At 40.1% G+C, this 21,049-nt stretch overlaps 1 protein-coding gene across 2 annotated transcripts in view; it reads left to right on the top strand.

The window, feature by feature from the left end:
- Positions 1-20,750, top strand: part of slc14a2 (solute carrier family 14 member 2) — a 136,334-nt gene extending 115,584 nt beyond the window's left edge. For both annotated transcript variants that reach the window (XM_072571793.1, XM_072571794.1), the window contains 2 exons: positions 3,050-3,099; positions 19,036-20,750. In XM_072571793.1, the coding sequence (XP_072427894.1) occupies positions 3,050-3,099; positions 19,036-19,203 (218 nt within the window). In that variant the 3' untranslated portion in view covers positions 19,204-20,750. The remainder of the gene's footprint in view (positions 1-3,049; positions 3,100-19,035) is intronic.
- The last annotated feature ends 299 nt before the right edge of the window (positions 20,751-21,049 follow it).

Below are 21,049 nucleotides of genomic sequence, written 5' to 3'. Positions count from 1 at the left end.
GCAAAGAGAAGCAAAACTAGACGTTGGGCCACAGGAAAATATTGCTGGAGAACAAAGAAATGGCTGAGGAATTGAATAAGTACTTTGCGTTAGCCTTCAAGATGGAAAACACAAGTATTATCTCAAACCTTCAAGAGGGTCAGGGGCAGAGATGAGTATGGTGGCCGTCACCAAGGAGAAGGTGCTAGAAAAACTGTAAGGGCTGAAAGTGGACAGATCATCTGGACCAGATTGGCTATACTCTAGAGTTCTGAAGGCGATAGCTGAAGAGAGAGGAGCCTTTAGTAATGATCTTTCAGGTATCACTGGAGTCAGGGAGGGTCCCAGAGGACTGGAAAATTGCTAATGTAGCCCCAATGTTTAAGAAGGGAGCAAGGCAAAAGATGGGAAATTATAAGCCAATCAGCCTGACCTCAGTCATTGATAAGGTTTTCAAGTCCATTGTGAAGAATGAGATTTCTGACTACTTGGAAGTACATGGAAAACACGGTAAAGTCAGTGTGGTTTCATCATGGGGAGGTCATCCCTGACAAATCTGTTACAATTCTTTGAGGTGGTAATGAGCATGTTTGACCAAGGAGAGCTGCTGAGCGATATCTATCTGGACTTCAGAAAGGCCTTTGATTAGGTGCCACACAGGAGGCTGCTGAGTAAGACAAGGACCCATGGTGTCAGGGGCAAGGTGCTAGCATGGATAGAAACTTGGCTGTCTGAAAGAAGGCAGAGATGAGGGATAAAAGGGTCCTTCTCCAGATGGCAGCCATTGACTACTGTTGTTCCACAGGGGGCAGTGTTGGGACCACAACTTTTCACTTCATACACTAATGATCTAGAGAAAGGAATTGAGGGCATTATGACTAAGTTTGCAGATGATACAAATACAAATGGAGGAGCAGATAGTATTGAGGAGACAGTGAGGCTGCAGAAAGACTTGGACAGGTTAGGAGACTGGACAATATGGAAAGGTGTGAGGTCATGCTCTTTGGTAGGAAGAATAGAGGCATGGACTATTTTATAAATGGGGAGAAAATTCAGAAATCTATAGTGCAAAGGGAATCCTAGACCAGGATTCTCTTAAGGTTGAGTTGATAGCCAGGAAGGCAAATACAATGTTGTCACTCCTCTCAAGAGGACTATAACATAAAAGCTATTTTAGGGTCATCCTGGAATAAATAGGTAGCCCCAAGTTTCTTTTCTCCACTGCAGTCATCTTAAACTCTTACCATAAGTCTCCACCATCTTCAACGGTAAGTACAATGAGCTCAAATCTTCCTTTGTCACCAAGATTGATATTATGTGATCATATGTCTCAGCCACTTCTCTTTACTTACCCTGGTCCACCAGGTTCAACATTCTGTAAGACTACCCCTTGCGCTACCCCTGAACTTCTATCTTTCTCTCATTGTTCTCCACTTTCCCTCATTAAGCTCAGCTTGTCTATGAGGCACACTTCTTAATCTCTTCACATGTTTCACTCAAGGACTGACCACTTAACTTTCCTTCTTGGATCCTATGTTAGCTAATGTCCTCAACATCACCAAGTCTACAGATGACACAAGACTAGGTGAGAGAGAGAGAGAGAGAGAGAGCGCTGTGAGGAGAATGGAGAGATGCTTCAGTATGATTTCAACAATTTGAGCGAATGGACAAATGTATGGCAGATGAAATATGAAGTGGATAAATGTGAGATTATCCACATTGGTATTAAAAACATGAAGGCAGATGATTGTCTAAATGGTGATAGCTTGGGAAAGTGCAAAGAGACCTGGATGTTCACCTATACCAATTGCTGAAAGTAAGTATGCAGTTGCAGCATGTGGTGAAGAAGACAAATGTTATGTTGACCTTCATGGTGAAAGAATTTGAGCACAGGAGCAGGGATGCAATTGTTGATGGCATTAGTGAGACCATACTTGGAGTATTGTGTGCAGTTTTTAGTCTCCTTATCTGAGAAAGGATGTCTTGGCTATGATTACTGGGATGGCAGCTCTGACGTGTGGAGACTAGATCAGTTAGAACTAAACTCACCGGAGTTCAGAAGAATGAGGGGGAAATTTTATTGAACCCTATAAAGTTCTAACAAGGTAAATACAGGAAGGATGTTCCCAATGAACAGAGGGTTCAGACCCGGGGTCACAGCCTAAGGACATGAGGTTACTTATTTAGGACTAAGATTAGGAGAAATTTCTTTGCCTATAGGGAGTGAACCTCTGAAATTCTCTGCCATGGGCACTATATGACTGATTTTTTTTTAACATTCTAGTAGTCACCCAATGTCTATCTCCCTGCATGCACCCAACTTATGATTTGACCACTTCTCTGAACATGCATGTAAATCTCAGCCTAATGGATATAACATAGTAACTTCAGCCACCACTCAAGTTTTGAAACTTGGAGATCAAGTTTCTGCAGCCAGTGATACTTCCTGTGCATGCCAGCCATCTAGGACACGTGAAGTATCCACGATTCCTACAGACCAGAGGAAGAATATTCCATATGGCTGAGTTGTCCTGCCATAAGCTAAGCAAACTTTTGTACTATTTACTCAAAATTGAAGATCAGAGATTCATGAACTTACAAACACTTAAGATTAGTTTTTGAAACTCAACTCTTTCTTGAAGCTTCTTGACTCCTAATCCTGTGGAGGCTGATGAAGACAGAAAGAGAAAGAGGAAAAGAGAAAGAAAGAACAAGAGCAATTTCTTCCTCTCCTCCCTGAACTCCCTTACTCACCAAACTCTCAGCAATTCCATTCTATCTCACTGCATTCTGTGTCCAGCACATTACCTCTCTTATTAATGCACTGGGATTGAGTCTACTGTCTGGCAGTTAGAAAACCAGTCTGACAAGTTACTTAATTAGTTGAATTTCACCTTCTCTCCAGCAGCATTCTTGATTAGGTATATCTAAGCTTGGAAGAAATGAACAATTTAAAGGCAGTAAATTAAAGAAAAACACCAACTGCAAACTTTATTGTGATTAAGTTATCGAAAAAGTGAATGCTTCTCAAGTTTATTAAGCACAATGTTTTTTTATGCTGCCCTAATAGCACTCTTCTGCGCCTACTTAGGAGAAGCCCTCATGAACATAATGTCTGTGGTAAGTCTCTTCCATTATTTATCAAAACTTAGATAAATCTACAGTTAAATGAGAGAGAATGCGGCATAGTCTGGAATTGAGCACAATTTTATGAAATGCACCTGATTTTTGTGATGGAGCCCACGCAGTAAATGTTAATGAGGACATTAGGAAATTTTCCTGTTTTTGAAGAGCACCATCGGATCTTTCATTTCATCAAATAGGGCAGAGGTCATTGGTGTTGGCTTTTCTTTGAAAGCTAGCACCTCTGACAAAGCATGATACCATCAGCACTGTACTGAAGTATCAGATTGAGCTATGCATTCCAAGCTTCTGGAATGGGACTCTAACCCACAATATTCTGAATCAAAAGCCAGAGTAAGACAAATAGAGTTACAACTGATGTCAAATTCTTTCAGAAACATGCAGTCCTGGAAGTTTATGGAATTAGCGGGAATGAAAATGGCAGCCAGGCCCTATTCCTGATGAAGGGCTTATGCCCAAAACATCAATTCTCCTGTTCCTCAGATGCTGCCTGACCTGTTGTGATTTTCCAGCACCACACTTTTCAACCCCCATTTCCAGCATGCCTAATTTCAGCAGTTTTAGGTGTGGGTTAGGTTGGGTCACAAGCTTGCATTCTGCACTCCCAATCTGGCCAGTTCCACATTGGAACAGCCGTGTCATTGAAATATGCAATTTTCGTGGTGACAAGCCAGTTTATCCATAAGACACGTGTCCATAAGACAAAGGAACACAAACAGGCTATTTGGCTCATCGAGTTTGGTCTACCATTTAATGCCATTGCAGCTAATCTGATCATCCTCAATTCAATTTTCCTACCTTATCTCCATAACTCATGATTCCTTTATTGACTAAAAATCTGACTGTCTCAGCAGTGAACACTATCAATAGCCCAGCCTCATCAGCCTTCTGGAGTAAAGAATTCCACAGATTCAAAACCATCTGAGAGAAAGAATTTCTCCTCTTCTCTGCCTTAAATGGTTGTCCCCTCACTCTGACATTATGCTCTTTGGGTTTAGACTCTCCTATAAAAGGAACAATCTCTCTACCTCTATCCTATCAAGTTCATTAAGAGTTTAACATGTTTCAACAAGGACCTCATTCTTCTAATCTCCAGTGAATAGATGCCCCACCTACACAACCTCTCCTCAAGAAAATCTTGGGATCAACCTGGTGAATCTTCTCTGGACTTGCTCCAATACCAGCATACCTTTACCTAAATAAAGTTAAAAATCACACAACACCAGGTTATAGTCCAACAGATGTATTTGGAAGCATCAGGTTACCTGACAAAGGAGCAGCACTCTGAAAGCTAGTCCTGTTGGACTACAACCTGATGTTCTGTGATTTTTAACTTTATCCATGCCAATCCAACATCGGCACCTCCACATCATGTTTACCTAGATAAAGAGATTAAAACCATTAACAGTATTCCAGCCGTGTTCTGACTAGCACTTGTATAGATTTAGAAACATATCCTTTTTTTAATACTCCATTCTCTTTGGTATAAAGGCCAACATATCATTTACCCTCCTTATTATCCTATTATCTTCTGCTCAACTCGAATGCTAGCTTTTTTGTGATTCATACACGAGGATTTCCAAATTCCTCTGTTTTGTGGTATTTTCCAGTCTTCTATTCTTCCTGCTAAAGTACATGTCCTCACATATTCATACATTAGTTTTTAAACACTCACTTAGCCTGCCTATATCATAATTTTATCTCTCCCGAGGCTCCCAGCCTCATTCCTGATGAAGGGCTCCAGCTCACAACGTCAATTCTCCTGCTCCTTGGATGCTGCCTGACCATCTGCGCTTTTCCAGCAACACACTCTCAACTCTGATCTCCAGCATCTGCAGACCTCACTGTCTCCCTACCTATATCATACTTGCACTCCCACCTATTTTTTATGTTATCTAAAACTTTATATTACATTCATTTCTGTCATACATATGTCATTATTTTGTAAATAATTGTGGCACTCAGCAAGGAACTCTGTGGCACACCAGTAGTTCCGCATTGCCATCTTAAAAATGGCCCCATTATTCCAATTCTATATCTTAGCAAATCATCTATCCATACTAATAATACTACCCTGAGACAATAGACACTTATTAAATAGCCTTTTGTGTGCTACTTTATCAAATGTCTTTTAGAAATCAAAATACATTATAGCTACTGGTTCACCTTTCTCTATCATAGTTCTTACCTCCTCAAAGAAATATAGTTATATAAATTTCTCTTGCAGGACTTCTCATTCATGAAGCCATGCAGACTTTGCTGGATTGTATTATATATTCTCAATACTCAGCTATTACATCATTTATAATAACATTTTAGATCATAAGACTATAAGGCAAGAAGACATAGGAGCAGATATTAGGCCAACCAGCCCATTGAGTCTGCTCCATCATTCAAACCAATTTTCCTGCTTTCTCCCCATACCCATTGATCCCCTTGGCAATCAAGAACATATCTATCTCTGTCTTAAAAATACTCAATGACCTACCTTTCACAGGGTAGGCCCACAGATTCACCACTCTCTGGCTAAGAACGTTCTCCTGATCTCCATTCCAAAGGGTCTTCCCTTTACTCTAAGAGTGTGCTATCAGGTCCTAGTCTCTCCTGCCATTGGAAATATCTTCCCAACATCCACTTTGTCCAGACCATTCAGTATTCTGTAAGTTTCAATCAGATCCCTCCTCATCCTTCTAAACTCCATCAAGTGTAGTCCCATAGTCCTCAAATATTCCACATTTGTTAAGTCTTTCATTCCTGGGACATTCTTGTGAACCTCCTCTGAGCCTTATAAAGCCTCAGGAGTACACCCCTGCTTTTATATTCTAATCCTCTTGAGATGAATGACAACATTGTATTCACCTGCATAACCACCAACTCAACCTGCAAGTTTACCTGGACTAGAATTCCCAAGTCTCTTTGTACTTCATATTTTTGATTTTTTTCCCCATTTAGGAAACAGTCCATGCCTCTAATCTTTCTACAAAGAGGATGACCTCACACTTCCCCACGTTGTATTTCATCTGCCACTTTTTTGCCCATTCTCCTAACTCTTTCTACAGTCTCCATGTCTCCTCAATACTAACTCCCCCTCCACCTACCTTTGTATCATTTGCAAACCTAGCCAGAATGCCCTCAGTTCCTTCATCCAAATCATGAATGTATAAAGTGAAATGTTGTGGTCCCATGCACTGACTCCTGTTGAACACCACTAGTCACTGGCTTCCATTCTGAGAAGGATCCTTTTATCCCCACTCTCTGCTTTCTGCCAGACAGACAAGCTTCAATCCATGCTAGCACCTTGTTTCTGACACCATTGGCCTTTATCTTACTCAGTTGAGAGAGTGGTGCTGGAAAAGCACAGCAGGTCAGGCAGCATCCGAGGAACAGGAAAGTCGACATTTCTGGCAAAAGCCCTTCATCAGGAATGAGGGCTCATTCAGATGCTGCTTGACATGCCGTGCTTTTCCAGCACAACGCGCACAACTCTAATCTCCAGCAACTGCAGTCCTCACTTTCACCTTATCTTACTCAGCAGTGTCCTGTGCGGCACCTTATCAAAGGCCTTCTTGAAGTCCAGATAGATAACATCCATTGGCTCTCCTTGGTCTAACCTGTTTGTTACCTCCTCAAAGAATTCTAACAGATCTGTCAGGCATGACTTCCCCTTGATGAAACCATGTTTACCATTCACTCCCAGAAATCTCGTCCTTCACAATGGACTCCAAAACCTTACCAAAGTCTGAGGTCAGGCTAATCGGCTTATAATCGCTCATCTTTTGCCTTGTTCCCTTCTTAAACATGGGGGTTACATTAGCAATTTTCCAGTCCTCTGGGACCCTCCCTGACTCCAATGATACCTGAAAGCTCACGTCCAAAGGCTCCACTCTCTCTTCAGCTATCGCCTTCAGAACTCTGGAGAATAGTCCATCTGGACCAAGTGATCTATCCACTTTCAGCCCTTACAGTTTTTCTAGAACCTTCTCCTTGGTGATGCCCATCATACAAATCTCTACCCCCAAACTCTCTTGAAGTTTTCAGATAGTACTCATATCTTCCACCATGAAGATTGACGTAAAGTATTCATTCAGTTCCTCAGCCATTTCTTTGTTCTCTATTACCAGTTCTCCAGCAACATTTTCCAATGGCCACTTTTGCCTCTCTTTTGCCCTTTATATATCTAAGGAAAATCTTGCAATCTTTCCTAATATTACTGGCAAGCTTACCCTCATATTTAATTTCTCCCATCTTATTTCTTCATTGTCCTCTGTTGGTCATGGGCGCCTTCCCAATCCTCTGGCTTCCCACTGCCCTTCATCACATTATGTGCCTTCTCCTTTGCTTTTCTGCTGTCCCTGACTTCGCTGGTCAGACATGGTTGCCTCATCCTCCCTTTGGTGTGCTTCTTTTTTCTTTTTGTTGTGTGTTCCAAATTACTCCCAGAAATTCCTGCTATGGCTATTCCACTGTCTTTCCTGCTAGGCTCCTCTCCCAGTCAATTTTGGTCAGCTTCTCATTCATACTTCTGTTGATGCCTTTGTTCAACTGTAATACTGTTACATCAGATTCCATCCTCTCCCTCTCAAATTGCAGAGTAAATTCTATCATAATATGTTCACTACCTCCTAAGGGTTCCTTCACCTTAAGCTCCCTTATCAATTCTGTCTCATTGCACAACACTAAATGTAGAATTGCCTGTTTCCTAGTGGGCTCCAACCACAAGCTGCTCCAAAATAAAACCATCTCACAGACATTCCACAAATTTCTTTTCTTGTGATCCACTACCAACCTGATTTTCCCAGTCCACCTGCATATTGAAATTCCCCATGATCACTATAACCTTGCCTTTCTTACAAGCCTTTTCTATCTCTTGGTGTATCTTATGCCCCAAATCTGGACTGCTGTTTGGAGGGCTGTAGATAACTCCCATTATGGTTTTTTTAACCTCTGCGGTTCCTCACCTCTACCACACAGATTCTATATCATCTGACCATACTGTGTTTATTGCTACTGATTTAATTTCATTTCTTACTAACAAGGCAACCTCATCCCCTCTGCCCACCTGCTATCTTTTCAATAGGACATATATCATAGAACATAGAACATAGAACATAGAACAATACAGCACAGAACAGGCCCTTCGGCCCACGATGTTGTGCCGAACTTCTAACCTAGATTAAGCACCCATCCATGTACCTATCCAAATGCCGCTTAAAGGTCGCCAATGATTCTGACTCTACCACTCCCACGGGCAGCGCATTCCATGCCCCCACCACTCTCTGGGTAAAGAACCCACCCCTGACATCTCCCCTATACCTTCCACCCTTCACCTTAAATTTATGTCCCCTTGTAACACTCTGTTGTACCCGGGGGAAAAGTTTCTGACTGTCTACTCTATCTATTCCTCTGATCATCTTATAAACCTCTATCAAGTCACCCCTCATCCTTCGCCGTTCCAACGAGAAAAGGCCGAGAACTCTCAACCTATCCTCGTACGACCTACTCTCCATTCCAGGCAACATCCTGGTAAATCTTCTCTGCACCCTCTCCAAAGTTCCACATCTTTCCTAAAGTGAGGCGACCAGAACTGCACACAGTACTCCAACTGTGGCCTAACCAAAGTCCTGTACAGCTGCAACATCACTTCACGACTCTTGAATTCAATCCCTCTGCTAATGAACGATAATACTCCATAGGCCTTCTTACAAACTCTATCCACCTGAGTGGCAACCTTCAAAGAACTATGTTCATAGACCCCAAGATCCCTCTGTTCCTCCACCTGACTAAGAACCCTACCATTAACCCTGTATTCCGCATTCTTATTTGTTCTTCCAAAATGGACAACCTCACACTTGGCAGGGTTGAACTCCATCTGCCACTCCTCAGCCCAGCTCTGCATCATATCTAAGTCCCTCTGCAGCCGACAACAGCCCTCCTCACTGTCCACAACTCCACCTATCTTCGTATCATCTGCAAATTTACTGACCCACCCTTCGACTCCCTCATCTAAGTCATTAATAAAAATTACAAACAGCAGAGGACCCAGAACTGATCCCTGCGGAACTCCACTTGTAACTGGGCTCCAGGCTGAATATTTACCATCTACCACCACTCTCTGCCTTCGACCGGTTAGCCAGTTTTCTATCCAATTGGTCAAATTTCCCTCTATCCCATGCCTCCTGACTTTCTGCATAAGCCTACCATGGGGAACCTTATCAAATGCCTTACTAAAATCCATGTACACTACATCCACTGCTCTACCCTCATCCACATGCTTGGTCACCTTGAATATTTAGCTCCCAGTCCTGATCCCCTTGCTGCTACATCTCTGTGATGCCCACCAGATCATACTAGCCGATTTTTGATCTGCTTACCATCTCATTTACCTTATTGCTCATACGTCGCGCCCTCATAGAACGGTTTCTGCCCTGTATTCCCTCTGACAGATATTAAGCTAACTGGCTTATAATTACCTTTTTTTTGTCTTGATTGGTTTTTGAATGAGGGTGTTACATTAGCAGTTTTTCAATCGTCTCGGACTTTTCCAGGATTCTTGAAAAATTGTTGATTTAGGGCGATACAGCGACTCAGTGGTTAGCACTGCTGCCTCACAGCCCCAGCGGCCCAGATTCGATTCCAACCTCAGGCTACTGTCTGCGTGGAGCTTGCACATTCACCCTGCATCTGTGTAGATTTCCTCCAGGTGCTCTGGTTTCCTCCCACAGTCTAAAGATGTGCATGTCAGGTGAATTGGCCATGCTAAATTGCCCATACTGTGTTAGGTGCATTATTCAGAGGGAAATGGATCTGGATGGGTTACTCTTGGGAGGGTTAGTGTGGACTTGTTGGGCCAAATGGCCTGTTTCCACACTGTAGGGAATCTAATTTAATTACCACCGGTGCATCCACTAACTGTGTAGCTAATTCTTTTATAATCCTGGGATGCAATTTATCAGGTCTGGAGAACATTTTAGCCTTCAGCCTTGATAGCTTTTCTTGTACTTATTCTCTGTTGGTAGTTATTGTTTTGATTTCATTTCTCCTTCCCATTTTAGACCTGTGATTAATAGCATTCTATAAATACTAAATTATGTTTTCTATTGTGAAGACTGATGCAAACTATTTATTCAATTTCTCTCCCACTTCACCAGTATTACTTCCTGAGTCATGTGCTCTAAGGAGCTTTTGTTCACTTTAGTGTCTCTCTTTGTATTTATTTAAAGAACTGTTACTCTTTTTCTTTGTATTCCTAGATTCCCCTCAATGTTTATTTTCTCCTACTTATTATTTTATTTTGGCTCTTAAACCTTTCCCAAATCTCTAAATTACCATTACTCTCTCCCACATTATATGTTCACTTCTTTCAACCTGACAGTGTCTTTAACTTCTGTTGTTAACCAGAACCAATCTATCCATGTAAGCCTTTAAGCCTCCACATTTTATATCAGTAAATATTGTGAAATTGACAGAAGAGATTAGAGAGCCAGGATTATCAATCAAGCAGTGGAACTCAGTTGTTTCAGCAGTCTAATAGAAGTCTGGGCTCTCAACCGAGAATGAAATTATAATTCGACAGAGAACACAGATGCAAGGGTGTTATGAATACAGATGCAGGGAAGTTCTATAAATACAAAATATTGGGAATCCCACAGAAATGCAGCAGGTCTGGCAGCATCTATGGAGAGAAAAATCAAAGTAGCATTTCAAGTCCAGTATGAACTTCTTCAGAAATGCAGAATCTTTATGCTCAATCTACCTAAAGGTTTAGTTAGACCCAAACTAGAATATTGTGCCCAGTTCAGTCACCACATTTTCAGATCAATGTGAAGAAGGTACAGAGGAGATGTGCCGAAGTGATTTGAAGGATGGAGGTTTTTAATTACAAGATTAGTTAGGAAAGGCTGGGATTGCCTCTTTGAAGTAAAGGAGAGTGAGGGGAGATTTGATAAAGGTATATAAGATAATGAGGTTTACAAGTTTAGATAAGGTAAACAATGAAGAATACTTCCCATCCTCTTATTGTGCAAGGAGAAGTGAATACAGATTTAGGATATTGGGCAAGAAATGTAGGAAGAGTGCAAGGAAGAACGTTTTTAAGCAGTGAGTCAATACTTACATGAAAGTCATTGCCTGTGAGAATAGTGAATGCAGAAATAATTCAAGATTTCAAAAGAAATTGGATGGGCATTTGAAGGAAATAAATTTGCAGGAAGATGGGACCAAGGGGATGAGTGAGATTCACTGCATTGCTCCAAAGGGGGCTGCCATATTCTCGATGGTTTGAATGGCTGCCTTCTATGCTTTAAGTAGCTTTATCAAAGGTGTTGAATGAATCCTTTACATCTGTCTTTTTTGTCTATTTCTAATCAAACTGTTCAATATGTTATGACACATCTGGAACAGGAGGGACTTGAATCTAGGCCTTCTGCCCCAGAGTAGAGACACTAATAATGCGCCATAAAATCTCCATATTTGCCTTTATTAAACAAGTCATTTATTAATTAAAACAACATTTAATTAAACAATTAAATTAATGAGATGTTACTAATGCAAAGTAGGATGGGGTTAAAAGGATCAGATGGAATAGAGACTATCTCCATTCCCATTGGGACCTATCCAAGATGACTGACTATGCAATTATGACAATAATGAAGGCTTTGACTACAATATTTCAATCCTCCCTAGAGATGGGAGCAGGGCCAAAGAGATCTGAAGCAATACAAGTGTTACACCAATCTTAAAAAAAGGTCAGAAGGATAAACTAGGAAACAATGGACTAGTCAGCCTGACATCAATGCTGATAAGATTTCAACAAAATTCAGGGGAAAAAAAGAATCATTGACAGTTGAGGTAATAAATAACAACCCACTGAATTCATTATCATTAAACCATGTCTGACAGACATCATTAAACAAGGAAGTTTGTTCATGAAGGTAGCATGATTGATTGGATTCAATTTGATACTACCTTTAACTTACACAGTTAACCAAGGTCAGTTTAATTCCTTCCTAGAATCTTTCTTCCTCAGTGGGATATATATTTTTCAATGAGTGAGGAACTATTTTCTTAAATATCTGCCTCTGTTTATCACGTTTCTTTTCTGCTATACATCTTTCCCAATTCAGTCCTGCCAATTCTCTCCTAATTTCCAAGTAATTATAGTCCTTTAAATTTAGCACAGTTGTTTCTGACTCAAGATTCTCCCTCTCAAACAGAATGCTAAATTTTCCCACATTATGATGCCTGTTCCCTTTGGCCCTGACAACATTCCGGCAATAGTACTAAGGTATTGTGTTCCAGAGCATTCTGCACCCCTAGCCAAGTTCTTCCAGTGCAGTTAAAACATTAGTATCTACTCAATGAGGTGGAGAATTGCCAGGTATGTGCTGTCCGCAAAAAGGAGAGCAAATCCAACCTGGTCAATTACTGCCATATCCGTTAACTTTCAATCATTAATAAAGTGACAGAAAATATTATCAACAGTGCTGTCAAGCAGCACCCGCTTCGCAACAACTTTCTCACTACAGTAACTAAGGGTTCTGCCGAGACCACTTAGCTCCTGACCACATTACAGCCTTGATTCAAAGGTAGACAAAAGAGCTGAATTCCAGAGGTGAGGTGAGAGTGAAAGCCCTTGATATCAACTGAGTATGGCATCAAGGACCCATAGGAAAACTAGATGCAATGGGCCTTAGGTGGCAAACACTTTGCTGGTTGGAGTCATCTCTGGCACATAGGAAGATTGTTGTGGTTGTTGGAGGTCAGTCATCTCAGCTCCAGAACATCACTGCAGGAGTTCCTCAGGATGGTGTCTGAAGCCCAACCATCTTCAGCTGCTTCGTCAATGACCTTTTCTTCATCTAAGGTCAGAAGTGTGGATATTCGCGATGATTGCACAACATTCAGCACCATTCGTGACTTCTCAGACACTGAAGCAGTCGATGTTCAAATACAATAAGTCCTATCCAGGCTTGGGCTGACAAGTGGCAAGTAATATTTGTGCTGCAGAAATGCCAGGCTATGACCATCACTAATAAGAAACAATCTAATCACTGCCCTTTGACATTCAATGGTATTGGCATCACTGAACCCCTCACTATCAACATTTTGGGGATTACCATTGACCAGAAACTCAACTGGACTCATCACAAAATACAGTAACTACAAGAGCAGGTCAGAGGCTCAGAATACTGTGGTGAGTAATTTACCTCCGGACTCCCCTCTATTCATAAGGCAATTGTCAGGAGTGTAGTAGAATACTTCCTACTTGCCTGGATGGGTGCAGCTCCAATAACAAACTTGAGATTCAACTCAAGAAACTTGACACCATCCACAAAGCAGCCCACTTGATTGGCACTACACCCACAAACATTCATTCCTTCCACCACTGATGCTCAGTAGCAGTAAATTGCACCATACAAATGATGCACTGCAAAAATTCACCAAGGCTCCTTAGACAGCACCTTCCAAACATATGATCACTTCCATTTCTAAGGACAAGGGCAGCAGGTACATGGGAATACCACCACCTGAAAGTTCCCCACAAAGCCACTTACCATCCTGACTTGGAAATATATCACCTTTCTTTCACTGTCGCTGGGTCAAAATCCTAGAATTCCCTCCTTAAAGGCATTGTGAGTCTACCTTTGGTACATAGACTGCAGCAGTTCAAGAAGGCAGCTCACGACCACCTTCTTAAAAGCAACTTACCAATAAATGGTGGCCTAACAAATGACACCTACTTTCCATGAGTTTATTTTAAGAAAGTGAAGAGAGGTTTGGAAATCTAATAACTGTCACTGGAGCAAACGTTTGAAGGAAACTAAAGGAGCCAAAGATCAAAAATCTCTTGGACCTAACAGGATACATCCTGGGATAGCAGAAGAAGTAACTACAGAGATAATGGATGCAACGATAGTAAGCTTCCAGAAATCCTCAGATTCTGGATAGGTTCTTGTGGATTGGAAGTCTGTCATATAGTCATAGAATCATGCAGCATGGAAACAGACCCATTGGTCCAACCAGTTCATGCCGACAATAATCCCAATCTAAACTAGTCCCACTTGCCTGCCACCTGCCCCCATATCCCTCCAAATCTTTCTTACTCGTGTATTTATCTAAATGCCTTTTAAATGCTGTAACTGTATCCACATCCATCACTTTCTCTGGAAGTTCATTCTCTGTGTAAAAACCACTCTCTGTGTAAAAAATATTAATGTAACACTTTTCTTACTAATGGAAAGAGACAAAAAAAGGTAACTATATGCCAAGTAGCTTAACAACTGTCATTTGGTAAAATGTTAGAGTTGATTATAAAGAATATAGTAAATAGCAGAGCATATAGGAATACATAATATGGTCAAGCAGAGTCAGCATGGTTTCAAAAAGAGGAAATCAGGCCGGACAAAATTACTGGTATTCTTTGAGGAAGAATAAGCAGGATGAATAAAGGTGAATCAGTGAGCTAAATATATTTGGGATCTTCAGAGGGTGTTTGATAAGATTCCACACATTAGGCTATGAAACAAAATAAGAGTCCATGGTGTTGGATGATCAGATGGAATAGAAATAGCGCTCCAAGCAGAGGTAGTGTGTAAACCTGCATCGAGGATTGGCTAACTGTTGAAGACAGAATCAGGAATGATGGGTACATTTTCAGAATGAAGTTAGCAAGTGGAGTGCTACAGGATGTGGGCTGGAGCCACAATTATTCACAATTTATTTTAATGACGTGAATGAGAAAAGTGAGTGCCTCATGTCAAGTTTGCAAATAATAGAAACATAGGTGAGAAGGCAAGTGGTGAGAATGTCAGAACAAGAGGGATGGTAGACAGGTAAAGCATTTGCCTAATGGATGGAATACAATGCAGGAACTGTGAGGTTTTGAATGAAGAATCGAGAACTTGAGTATTATTTAAATGTAGAACATAGGAGTTAGGAACAAGAGTGGGCAATTTGTGTCACTCCACCATTTAACATGATCATGGTTGATCTTATCCTGGAGGTCTCAACTCTACTTTCCTGCCTGCTCTCTATCGCCCAGTATCCTGCTTTTCATTAGAAACCTATGAATTTCTTTCTTGAATCTGTTGATCGATTCTGCCTCCACTGCACTCTGGAGCAGAGTATCCCACAGATTTAAAATCCTATGAGAGAAATAGTTCCTCCTCATTTCATCTATATCTATGACCTCTTGTTCAAGACTGTCCCACAAGGGGGAACATCTGTTGAACATCAACCTCATCAATCCCCTTGAGCATTTTATATACCTCAATCAGATTCCCCCTCATTCTGCTGAACTGCAGTGAGTACAAGCTCAAACTATTCAATCGCTCCTGGTACGATAGCTCTTCATCCCTGAAATCAACCTTGTGAATTCCCTCTGAACTGTATCCAGTGTCACCACATCCTTCCTCAAGTAAGAAGACCAGAATTGGACACAATATTCCAGATGTGGTCTTACCAACACCTTATACAGTTGTAACAACACTTCTTTACCTTTATAGTCCATTCCTTTTCCAATAAATTCCAAGGATTCCATTTGCCTTTCTTATTATATGCATTACCTGCATACGCACTTTCTGCAATTCAAGCACAAGACATCCAGATCCCTCACTGCCATACTTTGAGTCTGCTTCCCATTTAAATAATAATTTGCCCTTTTGCTTATCTGGCCAAAAAGGAAAACTTTGCACTTACCTGCATGAAATTCCATCTGCCAGATGCTGGCCCATTCTCCGAGCCTATAATATCCATCTGTAAGCTCTTCTCATCACAGTCTACTTTCCCATCTATTTTAGAGTCATCCATGAATTCTGCTATGTTACACACTGCCCCTGCTCGCAGATTATGTATACAGACTGTAAATTGTTGCAGCACCCCACTAGCTACAGTTGCCATCCAGAGAAGGACCCATTTATCCTGACCCTCTGCTTTCTGTCAGTCAACCAATCCTCTATCCTTACCCCCTGGAATCTAACCTTCTGGATCATTCATTTACGTGGCACCCTTGTCAAATGGCTTCTGGGAGTCTACATATACCACATCTACCAGAATCCTGTTACCCATCTTGCTAATTGCATGCTCCAAGAACTCCAGCAAATTTATCAAGCACGATTTGCCTGTCATGAAAGCATGCCAACAGTGATGAATTGAGTTTTGTTTTTTCCAAATGTTTGCTTATCTCCTACTTTATGACTGACTTCAGCAACCGCCCCAATACAGAGTACAACTGGTGTATAGTTTCTCATTTTTTGCCTTTCTCCTTTTTGGAATAAGCATTTCACAGTAGCATGTTTCCAAAATGCTTGTATCTTTCCAGAATCCAGGAAATTTTGGAAAATCATATGCAATGTATCCACTATCTTTGCTGCTACCTCCTTTAATAACCAGGCCATCAGGTCCTGGAGACGAATATGTCCTTAATCCTATTAGTTTACTTAATACCCTCTCCCTAGTTATAGTAATTTCAGCAGGTTCCTCTGTAGTAACTGCAGTTTGTGGGAAGAAATTATTATTTTCCACAGTGAAAACAGAAACAAAATACTGGTTCATTGCCTCTGCCATTTCTAGGTTTTCATTGTTAACTCACTATTCTCATCCTCGAAAGGGTCAACATTGACTTTCATTATTCTCTTCTTAATTATACTTAAAGAAGCTTTTGGTATCATTGCTTATGTTTTCTGTTAGTTTCTTTTCATAGTTCATCGCAATTCTTCTGATTTTGTTTTTAGTAATCCTTTGCTGACATTTAAAGTTCTCCCAATCTTTCAGACTGCCATTAACTTTTGCAGTATGATATACCCCTCACGTTTGTCTTTATGTTATCCTTGATTTTCTTGTTTAGCCATCGATGATATTTCATCTTTTTCAGGAATATACTTTAATTGAGAGATATTTAGTAATGCCCTAAGAAAAACTACAAATTTGGGAGAGCTCAAAAACCAAGCATCTGGGTTCAATTCTAATGGGGAAGGCAATTGGAGTAGTGGCCATTTTATCAAAGAGAATGAAGATTAAACGATGGGAGGCTTTGCACAGTACTCAGACCATGCTGGAATACTGTGAACAGTTTTCGTCCCCTTACTTAAGGAAAGAAATACTGGAATCTGAGAAAGTTTGGCTAATTGGGTCCAGAATTAATTGAGTGGCGAGAAACAGCGAACGATTGTTGAGGAGTGTTTTTGTGTCTGGAAGTCTTTGGCTGGTGGAATTCCACAAGGATCTGTATGGAGGCCTTTACTGTTAGTGGTATATAAAAGTTATTTAGACTTGATGTAGGAAGATTGATCAGTAGGTTCACAGATGTTTCGAAAATTGGTAGTGTGGTAAATAGGTGAATAGCCTTAGATAATTGGAGGGTATAGACAGTCTAGTCAGGTGGGCTGATCAATGGCAAATGGAACTCAATTAAAATAAATGCGAGTGATGCACTTGTGCAGAACAAACCAGGCAAGAGAATATAGGAGAACATTGGAAAACACCAGGAACAGAGGTGAACATTTCCACCAGTCCCTTAAGGTAACTGGACAGGTAGATAAAGTGGTTAAGAGGCATATTGGATAGTTGTTTTTATTAGTTAAGGCAGAGAGTTTAAGAGCAGGGAAGTTATCCTGGATCTATATAAAAGGTTGATTAGACCACAGCTAGATTGTGCGCAGTTCACATTATTGGAGGGATGGAATTCAAACTAGAATTTATACAACGGTTTTGAAAATGTATCAGCATGCAATAAAGCAAAGTAAAGCAGGGAGAAAAAAATGCTATTGACAACATAGAACCTGTTAAACAATAGATATTTTGGACATAAGTTTACAATTTTACAAGTTTAGCTAATGGTGAAAATGTTATCTTTTAGCAACAATAATAAATGGCCATCTTTGTACTGCCCACAATTTTCTTTGTAGTTTTGTGCAAAAGCTAACAAACAAACCCAATTTCTATTTCTCGTTATAGCTCACTGCACCTTGGATACGTCTACAACATTTTGTTCTAATGGGGTAGTATTTGATGTTCAAAGGAAACAGGCCATAACATGGGATTTCTCATAATAATAAGGTTCTAGAGATTTGATAGAAAAACTCCATAATGAATAAAATAAAACTGAAGTACATTCTCATGGGCAAGCTGACTTCACCATAATCATTGTGTTACTGAGATTGCTGATCAGTTCAGATGAGTGTAAAACTAGCAATGTAATGGCAGTCTCAAATTACATTGATGTTACTGTTTTCAATTTTACTACAGTAATGCCAGTTAATGCTTGTAATTACATCAACACAGTGACAAGCTGCAAATCTCCCATCCCACAATTAAGAAAAACTCACTAACTCTATCCATGTAGCAAATTATTTACATTGGCATGAAAATAATGTTCTTGAATATTATGAATGGAAAGAAAACAAAAACATGGCTAAGTCATTCTTACTAGAATTGTCGTATGTGCAAAATGCAAAATAAGAGCATAAACTGACAAGAATGCATACATTCCCTGTAGCCCTGAGTGGAATGAAGTCTTTTTTCACAATGTGAAGTTGCATGTACACTTTCAGTTGAATACTACATAACACTATAAACTGTTAAATTTTAACGCCTCTCAGGAGGATTCAATAATACAATGAAATATATAAGATTAAGTCCCATAAAGGGGTAACTGTAGTCATATATGATTTAATAGAAGGAAGTGACATCATTGGACAAACAAAGAGAAAGTAGCTTGAAAATGGAATGTTTCCATTATTGTACGTATTGTGGAACAAAGTTATAGCATCTTATAGCTCGCAGTCTTTGAGTTATTGTAACTACTACAACCAACCACACAATAATGCAGATGTCTTCCACAAAGCTATTCAATATAAATTCAACCTCAATGGTAGAAAAGAATGATCAACTTTTTTATCATGTGTTATTTTCTAGGTTGGATTGCCTGCATGCACTCTGCCTTTCTGCCTCTCCACAGTTACATTTCTGCTGATGACAACCGATAATAAAGCCATCTGTAAAGTCAGTCTATCTGAAGTGACCTACCCCGAGAAGAATATCAGAATTTACCAAGAAATGAAAAAAAATGAACAAAGTAAATGAAAAGAGTATAATTCAAACAGTGTTAATGAGAAGAACTACGACTACAAGAGAAATATATATGCAATGCTTCCCTTTTAATTACACATTGCCTATTATATAACCTGCATATTGTATAAATGCCTCAAATACCCTGATATTTTCTACAGACGTAATCTGTGCCATATAAAAGAATATATTCATATTCTTGATGCATTTATCATTGCCCATATCATTGAATTGCTCCAATTCTAACTACTGATATTGGAAAGTAAATTAGATGCCTGACATTTGAGTAAAATCCACCATGTATTTGCAGAATTCAGTTTGACTGCTCCTTAATGAGTTAGTATATTGAAAGAAATTGGACTTCCAAAAAAAAACGCAAATAAATATACATGGTGTTCCAGGGTACTTGACAGAGGTATAAGCAAACAAAGATGGGTTTGAAAAAGAGGAGTTATCAGAAAGGTTTGGTTGAGACGGTGAGTTTTAAGAAGTACCTTCAAGCAAGGACAGGAGATGGAGAAGCAGACCGAATCTTGTCCCAAAATGGACAGAAGGATGAAACTGAACAATTGAAAACTAATTGAGGTTGGAAGTGAGCAAAATATTAAGACAAGATAAGGAACCAGTGATTATTTTTGAGACTTGCATGGGATGTAGATTTTGCTGCCAACTCAATATTTGTTGCCCATGTCTAAATGACTTTAAACTAAATGACTTGCTTGGCCATTTCAGAGTTAATCATGTTTCTATGGGTCTGGGGTCACATAAAGGCTTGGAGAAAGTGAGGACTGCCGAATCTAGAGATCAGAATCAAAACGTGTGGGACTGGAAGAGCACAGCAGTTCAGGCAGCATCCAACGAGCAGCGAAATCAACGTTTCGGGCAAAAGCCCTTCATCAGGAATAAAAAATTATGCCCGAAATGTCTGGCATGTTCCTGATGAAGGGCTTATGCACGAAGCATCGACTCTTGGATCCTTGGATGTTGCCTGACCTGCTGTGCTTTTCCAGCACCACACTCACACATAAGCTAGCCCAGTTAATGATGACAGGCTTTCTTCCAAAGAGACCTTCATGAAGTAGATGGGTTTTTAAAAAATCAACAGTAGCTTTATGGTCACCAATACTGGGCTAACATTTAAATTCCAGATTTATGAATTCAATTTTAAATTGCACCAGATGCTGTGATAGCCTTGAAACCATACCCCCAGAGCATTCACTTGGGCACCTAGAATACTAAATAAATAAAACCACCATTACCAGCACACCACTGCCACTGCCTCCACTTGTCAAAAAATGTAAGCCTAATGTTGTTGCTGTAAAGAAAAATTGATAATTTTATAGATTGTATAACTCTGTTTGTTCTGAACTCTTTTGAGTGTTCTTGCATTATGACTTATCAAGCATTTGGACAAACTGTCAGATTGCTGCTATTGCCAAACCAAATTGTAACTTGAGACAGTGCCTCCAAAATAGGTGAGAAAACTGGAGAAGGAAAGAGTTTTTTTTACCTTTATGTGACTCTGATCAATGCAAGGCTGCTATGGATCCACAGTGCATTAAAAATATACCAATGCAATCAATGAATGGTGTAATTTTCTTTCACTTCAATTGTTGCCAATTTCCAATACATCGATGTATTCCATCCATTAACTAAACATGTACATGAGGTGACGTTGAGTAGATTGGATCTATACTCATTGGAATTGGGAAAAATGAGAGGAGTCTTTATTGAGATATACAAGATTCTTAGAGGACCTGATAGAGTTGAGAGGTCATTTCTCCTCGTGGGAGAGTCAAGGACCAGAGGTCATAATCTCAGAATTAGGTGTCACACATTTAAGATGGAGACGAGGAATTTC

This window comes from Chiloscyllium punctatum, chromosome 1 (assembly GCF_047496795.1).
Source record: "Chiloscyllium punctatum isolate Juve2018m chromosome 1, sChiPun1.3, whole genome shotgun sequence".
In the NCBI taxonomy this organism is placed as follows: Eukaryota; Metazoa; Chordata; class Chondrichthyes; order Orectolobiformes; family Hemiscylliidae; genus Chiloscyllium; species Chiloscyllium punctatum.
Note: the sequence above shows the minus strand (reverse complement) of the source record. Positions and strands in the feature narration are given on the sequence as shown.